This window comes from Phragmites australis, chromosome 22, assembly GCF_958298935.1.
Source record: "Phragmites australis chromosome 22, lpPhrAust1.1, whole genome shotgun sequence".
In the NCBI taxonomy this organism is placed as follows: domain Eukaryota; kingdom Viridiplantae; phylum Streptophyta; class Magnoliopsida; order Poales; family Poaceae; genus Phragmites; species Phragmites australis.
The window spans coordinates 14,846,638-14,854,872 of NC_084942.1; the positions used below are offsets into that span (position 1 = coordinate 14,846,638).

The 8,235-nt window shown below is 42.8% G+C and overlaps 1 protein-coding gene across 2 annotated transcripts; it reads right to left on the bottom strand.

The window, feature by feature from the left end:
* Positions 1–2,003: 2,003 nt before the first annotated feature.
* LOC133905239 (uncharacterized) lies at positions 2,004–7,581 on the bottom strand. Of its 2 annotated transcripts, none has more exons than XM_062346970.1 (2): positions 7,271–7,581; positions 2,004–2,485 (listed from the first exon to the last, which is right to left on the bottom strand). In XM_062346970.1, the coding sequence occupies exons 1-2, from the start codon at positions 7,424–7,426 to the stop codon at positions 2,324–2,326; spliced, it is 318 nt and encodes a 105-aa protein (XP_062202954.1). In that variant the 5' UTR covers positions 7,427–7,581; the 3' UTR covers positions 2,004–2,323. The 2 variants fall into 2 exon arrangements, with proteins under 2 accessions (XP_062202954.1, XP_062202955.1); XM_062346971.1 differs by lacking the exon at positions 2,004–2,485 and adding an exon at positions 2,878–3,409 and having other exon boundaries at positions 7,271–7,529.
* Positions 7,582–8,235: the final 654 nt, after the last annotated feature.

Sequence of the window (8,235 nt, forward strand, 5' to 3'; positions counted from 1 at the left end):
GACGAGTGGAATGAATAAACCCTGGCTGTCCGGCCGGCCGGCCAGCCGGCTGGCTCCTGGGTAGCTTGGAGGGCCAGCGCACGACACCGCCGGTCCTGCACGCAACCGGAGCGGATTTCGGTGGACCGCTTCAAGATTTCAACGAAAGCGAGCTTGTCTCCCCGGCCCTTTTGACCCTCTCAAGCTGGGCTGGGTGTTGGGACTTCGGAGTTGTCATTAGTTTTCCGTTTCGGACCCGTCGGGAACAACAAACAAAAAAAATTGCACGAGCTGAGCGTACGCTTTGTACATCAGATGAGATAGTTTTGTTAGGCCAACTCCAACGGGAGCCGGAAATCCAAGCCGCATCCCTGTAGTTTCGATTTTGCCGTTTTCAGCTGCTGCATTCGGCTCCAGCGGAAGAGGCATCCGGTTCTACAGTGATGCAGACGCGCGACTGTAGCACTAGGCAGCCGGCAAATTTGCCGTTGGTTTTGAGGCTCCCGTAACCCTGCAGACTGAGTATGCGTGTGGGTTCGAAGGGAGGAAGAGAGTAATGTAAGGTAGGAAATAGGGTGTCTGTTGGAGATAAAAAAAAATATGAGAGACTGTAATAGTGATAAATAGTGATAGAGGATGCTGTAATAGTGTTATAGAGTGTGGATTTTTAGAGTTTCTGTTGGAGATGGCCTTATAGAACAAACTCAAACAAGATCCTTGCCCACCCCCCCCCCCAAAGTCGAATGAGCATATCTAATTTTCAAGTGACTGAAATTTTATTAGTTTTCAATCACTTTTTTTACATTAGATCAACAACCAAAAACTCACATAGTACTTACTCAAAAAAAGAAAAACTCCCCAACTAATATGGGCCATGTTTCTTTAATATTTGTAAACTTGCGTAAAAGAGTTGCATTGAAGCAAACCATACAAGCATGAAAAAAATATACAGATGCCAAATAAAGATAAATAAATGAATATTTACCATATCGAGTCATACATAGGAGGTTTCGCTGGATCAAAATCCAACAGAAAATGATTCGGACATGTAGAAAATGTTTCACAAATAGAAATCATAAAAGAAGCATTTCGAGCACATCGATACTGGTTACACTGAGTTCGGGACGACAAGTTTCTTCGGTTGTAAGTAGACAACACCATAGCCGTTCGCCTTTCCCCACAAATTTTGTAGCAGCCATTATTCTACATTCCAAGCAAGCCTTTAGCTCATCCTATTTCTGTCACCGTGGATCGGAAAAGAACGTACTTATGCACAACCATTTACGTACAGCTCAATTAAAATTATGTATTAAAATTATAAAATTTATTTACGAGCCATTGTCCAAGTGATTTGATTTAACCCGTTGATACAAAGTCGTAGGTGAGTTAAAGGGCATAAACAATTCTAGATGCTTATAGCTAGGTGTTTGAAAAAAATAGTGTTAAATATCTACATAAAAATATAATTTTCAATGCTAACAAAGATAACAGGTGTTTAAATATAATTAACTATCTTATTAATACTAATATAAACAGTGATACTTAAAAATACTCACCCTCTATCTAAGCACTGCGCTACTACAATTAAGAAAAAATCCTAATTTTTTTCTGTAAACATCTTCTCTAACAACCCGTTATACATATTCTAAGAAACTGGTCAAATTCTCCGACACCTACATCGGCACGCAACAAGAAATTAAATTCGCACGCACTCCGCCATCACGCACGCAAGCCGGCGGCTGGGATGGGAGCGCAAGGCTAGAACGGAACGGAACGGAGGCGAAGCCGTCCGACGTAGCGTATGGATCGAGGAGTACGTGCTGCTGCGAGAACCTCCTTGTGGATCCGGCTTGTCGTCTTCCCCTTGGTTTCTTCGACCGCCGTAGAATCCCACGCCCCGGCCGCCCGGGCGGGCAACTTCCCGGACGGTCGTCGTGTGAGCCGCCGCGTGCACGCTGCCGCTGCCTGCGCCGGCCCACGGGTCAACATGTTTGGACCGCAAGAATTTCATACCAATTCTGAACTGAAATGAATCGGGTCTTTTTTTTAAAGTGCGGCACAAGATTTACCATTTTATTAGACAAAGAGTAAAAAAGAGTATAACCTAAAAGAAAAAAAAAATCTAGACAGACCGAAGCCTGAGACTACAGCAGGCCCAAAACGAAACAACGGAGGAACGAGAAAAACACAACTCAGGGAAAGGATGAAAATACTTTGTAGAAGTCCTCAATATGCTCTTTTGTTATCTGAGCAACCCTGAGCTCGTCGTTTTTTTTGGGAAGGTCCTTCAATTCCTCTCTTTCCAAATATACCACAAAAAGATAATTACAATTCTATTAAATTCTCACCAAAGATGTTTGTCGTAGATGCCGCTCTCCACTAACTTGTTAAACTCTAAAATTGATTGAAGGATGACAGGTTGTGGAAATGCAGCCACTGTGAAATGTGCCACAAGACTTCCTTCGTGTAGATGCAATCTTTGCTCAGATAGACGGCGGTCTCTCTCCTGCTCACACAGCCAACATATTTGATTTCAGGGTCAATTTCTTTTCGCTAAATTATCCGCGGTTAGGGCACATGAATTTCATACTAGGCAATTCAATTCACCACATAAATCAGAAAAAGATCCTCATATTCCAAAGACGAGTGTAAATGACACCCTAAATACTGCTCATGAAAAAAAATATTGTGAACAACCTTAACATCGACGGATCTTTGAAAACCTTTCCATCCATCGATTCAACCGTGCATACTTGCAAGCCTCGGCTTCATCTACCGCCGGTTTATAAAAGGTACACGCAGCCTGATATTTTGTTGCGTGTGTCCTTGTACCATCACCATATGTTAAATGCAAATATTAGCACACGCGCAAGTATACATACATATATGCACATCACATGGGACAAGGTCCGTCCTTGATGGCAGCAGATTCTTTTCTCATGTCTTAACCAACCTTGCAAGTTTAGAAAATGGGGCCAGGCTGATGTCAACGACAGAATAGGTTCAACGCATTACATTACTGCATATAATAGCATATCGGCAGCAGCAGATGCAGAACTGTAGCTGGACTGGCCTAAGCATGATGCAGAATGGAGGAAAGCGAACGCATTCAGAAATAGTTTGAGAAGTAACATAAAAATGGCGAAATTAGAAAACGATAGAACTCAGGAGGCGGCCAAGATTCTAAGAGTTATGTACGCAGGAGGGGGCAGAGTAGCACATGGTGGCAAGCAATGATGTCTTCTAGCTGAAGAAAGCGGATGTATACATGCACTTGGTCTTAGTTTGTTGGTCATCGGGCCTTTTTAATTGCATGAGCCTTGGAGTCATAAATTGATCATCCAACCTACTGCTGCTTCCCGGCTGCGGATGTGGCATTTAATGTTGACGCGGATTCTGAATCAGCACAAGCCCTTATAACCGCCTCATTCTGAAAGGAAACACTGCAAAATGTAACTGGCGTGTCACCAGTTTGAGGAGATAATATGCGAGACACTTCGAATACTGAAAGAACAATGCTGCAAGACCAGTGGAATTCCAGAAGTGTAAATAGAACTTGCAGCCAGGAAACAGTGCTGCTTATTACTTATTATTACCTCAACTTGCGGATCATAGGCCAAGAGGTTTAGTAACAGTATGACCAAGTGCACAACCATAACTTTTGAATAGGAAGTTATCTACATGAGATCCATCCACTGAATATTGTTCAAAATCAATTGGATAAAGGAACAGTTACGTCAAAAGTAAATAATCACTTCCTCAGGAGTGTGCAACATAAATCATGATATCACTAGTTGTGGAACTTTGGACTTACTGCAAAACTTTCGATTATGATTCAGTGCACATACATTTCTGTTTTCCAGAACTAGCTAATGCCAGTTACATAGATGCTTGAGAAAGGCTAAAAAATGATACGATATTTCAATATGTCCTATCATCTGCTATTGTGAGAGAAAATTGAAGAACAATCTAACAGAAATGACTTAAACAATAGTGCATCAAGCATTCAAGCTCCATACAGCTAAATCATACAAAAGATAAGGATAAAGGAAGTGACAAGTGCATCCATTCAATACTTATGTGCAGGAAAACTGCAACAGTTGAGAGCTAGTGTGTTTGGGGAAAGAACAAAATATATCATCCATAGAATGCAATACTAAGACAGGGATAGGGGATGGTGCTTTTATCAAGGATCATTCTAAGACAGGCCTAAATCAAGGTTTTCCAAACATACAGGATCTTCAGTCATGCTACAGATATAACGGAACCAGATAAATACCATTATCACTCATCCAAACAAAGAACTCTGCTATGGTAGCTGTGGCTGCATCATGTATCCAACAACTAAGAAGAATAATATATGGGTTAATTATGTCACATGCAGCAATGTATAACAAGCTAGACACATGGATCACATAAGCTTCAATTCAAGATTCAAGGAGTAGCGGCGGAAGTTCTGGATGATTATTGCAGGCAACTACAGATGCTCACTAAAATAAGTCTCAATGAGGCAAATCAAGTGTTACTACAGAAAACAAAGAGCATAACTGAGCAGAGGACTAAGGATGCTATTGACAATGAATGACTCTGACTGCTTGCAGGACTAAGGTTCAGAGAAAGGAGGAAAGCACAGGGTGCAAAAAATGGATAAAAAGGTTTATTCATGATTCTGACTGCTTGCGGGACCAAGCTTCAGAGAAAGGAGGAAAGCAGAGTGCACAAAATCGATAAAGGTTTTTTCATGTACTATAAAATTGAAAACTTGGTGGCATAAAGTCTCCAGGGATGTACCACAAGTGGCAAATATGTCTTTAAAACATTTTAAAGGCAATCCTAGTTTGCAATTTATGGCTGATGGTAACCCCATCATAGGATGTGCTAAGAGCCCCTTCCTCCACCCTCAAAGGAGAAAGTAATTTAGTTCCTCCTCTGCTGGGTAACAAATCATTACAGCAGATGACAGAGCAAAGGTTGTGCTTAGTAACTCCACGGAGCCAAGTCTGAGTTCTAGCTCAGTACTCTGGTCAAGGTGAGCCTTCTCTCCCTATTTAGCTTTCAACAGGTGCTGTTTACAGCTATATCTCCCCCATTATTTGCCATTACCTATATTCATGTCATTATATTTTACCTATGTTCAGTGCTCCATGAATTCATTGACACCCATGTCATTATATTTTACTGATGGAATCAGAAACCTTTTTCATCTTGTCCATCGATCTTTGTTATTCTCTACCAGAAAAACTCTGGAATCTCATTAATGTAACAGTCTAGACCGCCTACGAATGAATCAAACATATGTGAGCTCGATCTGTAGAATACAAGATACAAAATTGGTAGGAATTTGAGGTCGAGAAGGGAAGAAGAACAGAGGTAGGCAATGGGAATTTGCTAACTTGACTCGGCACTGCTTCCTCTGTTTGTTCCTCGCCGACTCCGCCGTCGCTGAACTGATTGTGACAATTAAACCTTGTGCAAGTTTGTCCAACGAGCAGACATAATTCTTCATGGTCAACCTCATCTTTCATCTTCAGGCTACCACTCAAGTATTTATGGTTAAACTGTACCTTTCTATTTCACTCAATCATTTATGGGCTTATGGCTGAACCTGTACTTATGGCTGAACCTGTACTTTCACTGGATGTTAAAGGTACATTGTTTAAACTAGGGCAAGAACAATGACCGGATGCAGGTGACAGTGGGATTTTGATGTATCACTAAGGTATATACCTTGTTTGCATTCCATCAGAAGTAAACCTCACTGTCTCAGATATCTTTTCAATCAAAGAAGATTACCTTAGTTGTTTAATATCAATGGATGGTAATTTTTAGATTTGAGCATCTAACCTCAACATGGTTAAGCACTTCAATTTTTAGGTCAGATATTTTTTAGATGGTAACGTGTTGTGTCTAATACCTGGCTCAAGTTCAGGGAATGACATTTGGAGTGATCAACACATTGGTTCTGATAAAGGGAAAAGGTCTGTTTATCTATACTTGTTTTAGAAATCTACCATGCACGTTACATCCTGGGCTCTTATTATGTGCTAACCTAAGAAGTTTACTGATGCAGACTAGGGTGTATACAATTGAAATTTACAGACACCTGAATACCTGATTCAGAATATGACTTCCATTCTCTCTAAATATCAATGGTATTCAGAAGAGGGAGGTTTTCAGGGAGTTGTGTGTGTGTGCCTAATACAGGAGTACACACTGTGTTTCGCCTCTTTTGATAATCATTTTTTAAGTTTTCTTCATTGAGAATGCTTACAAGGGTGAAGAAAATAGAACACCACAGATGGAAACTTTCCAAGATGCACACAGGGTTAAAAAATTATAACGGTTACCAGTGCACAAAGGATTTTCCCATGGGTGCAGGATGCTAGAGTGCACCTGGACAATACATGTTTTTCTTGGCTTCTTTTCTTACTCTTTTAAACTCTGCTTGTTTGTTGTTATAAGTGATAAGAAGATTGAGTTTCCCAAATTAAAAAAAATACAAAAAAAAAACTTCCACCAGAATCAGACTGGTAACCAGCTGCCAACCTGGTCCTGAAAAAATTGTTTCGACACAGGAAATTTAGCCCTGGATGCACCTGCTATACAGCTCCATGACATCCACCGCATCAAGATCAAGAAAATAATTCTACTTTAGCACATTGTTGTTTCAAAATTGAGATGTGATAAATGAAGTCTCTCCAAGAGGCAGAATTAGCAAAGCTTACATCTAGCACAAAGGATTGGTAAAGCTTTTACTCCAGCAATAAAATGTGAAAAAATCCTTACCAACAAGCCTAAAGGGCACCTCTGTAAGTTGTTTAGCTGTGAATATACTAATCCAATCTAGGTAAGCATTCTCATAGGAGCGAATCTGCATCCGCACAATTTGTTGTTATGTATACCTTTTTTCAGAAGCAATTGCAGTTGTAGGTATCCTACATGTTTTGGCATCTAAACGTAGTTTATCAACTTCCCCAATATTGATGGCCATGTCAGGGGAACGACTCAAAATTTAGCTCCTGGTGCAAAACCCATTTTTAATCACACAAAAATATAGGCAGGGCCTAATTGCCACTAGAGTGAAATCCCCAACGGACATTGTTAAGGCTAAGATAAACATATCCAGACTTGTGGCCGAACTTCACCATGATCATCCCCACCCCGAATCCCATTTCTCTTCAAGTTCAATCACAAACATCCACTCCAAATACTAGGGAGGCAACTCGCACCACATGGATGCTCATGGGAGGGGAACGAAAAGGGAAGAGGCGAGGGGAGCCGATGGGTTCACCTGCCAGAGCCGCTTGAGGCGCTTCTTGGCGTTGTTCTTGCGGGTGGTGGTGAGCTTGATGCGCTTCCATAGAAGGCCCGGGGAGTCGTTCCGCTTCACCACCTCCAGCGCCCGCGTCGCCCAGAACGCGCCCCCGAGCAGTCCCCCGCTGGCCATCGGAGCTGGATCGGTCGGCCCTCTTCTTCCGCTCGTCGGCGTTGGCGGCGCTAGGGAGAGGGTTCAGGGGAAGGTTTGGGTTTGGGCATTGGCGGGCCCCACGTCTCACGAGTTAATCCTATTGTGGACTCTGTCTGGCTGCCCGTGGGACCGACGGTGGCAGGCTGCCAGGGCCGGCGATCTTGCCCCGTGGAGTGAGATCCGATCGTTCTTCTCGGCTGTAGCAGTCCATTCCCAAATTTGCCCTCTTCCTGAGGCCTTCTCCTCGGTGGTTCCTCCTACCTCTCCATGGTGTTCGGTCGCTCTCGTTGCCTCCAAACCGCCATCGGCAGTTTGGCTTCCTACCTATTGGGGAGGGGCATCTCCCTAAAGAATGCCTATTCATCATGTATAAATGTACACCATTGAATCAATGAAATGGATAGAACTTGATCCCGATCTACTATTTCACATCCGAGTTCTAACATGTTATCACGCACTCGCTCGATCCACTGATCATCGGCCAACCGAGAGGAATCAAACAACAACAGGGAAGGATGAACAGCGCCATCACACACAAAGAACAGCGAAGAACAGAGAGCCCATCCCATGTTAAGCATCGATGGAGGACAACTGGAGATGTTCTTCACTCTCTGAATACTCTGGAGGCGGCAATCCTCCGACTCATTCGTCCTTAAACACCGGTTCGCTGCATTGGACGCTGCTAGTTCCATTCTTGCCGTCACCATCATCAAGCACCGTGGGCACGCTTCCTCAGACATGATGGACGGCCTCCTCTACACGGTCCGACCAGGATCTTCAGCGTCGTC

What these genes read in the sequence shown, in the direction of transcription:
- LOC133905239 (XM_062346970.1), bottom strand. Translation starts at nt 7,426, where the DNA reads ATGGCCAGCGGGGGACTGCTCGGGGGCGCGTTCTGGGCGACGCGGGCG. An exon ending in GCCTCAAGCGGCTCTGGCAG is followed by an intron (nt 2,486 to 7,270) that starts GTGAACCCATCG and finishes CTGTGTGAGCAG; the next exon opens with GAGAGAGACCGCCGTCTATC.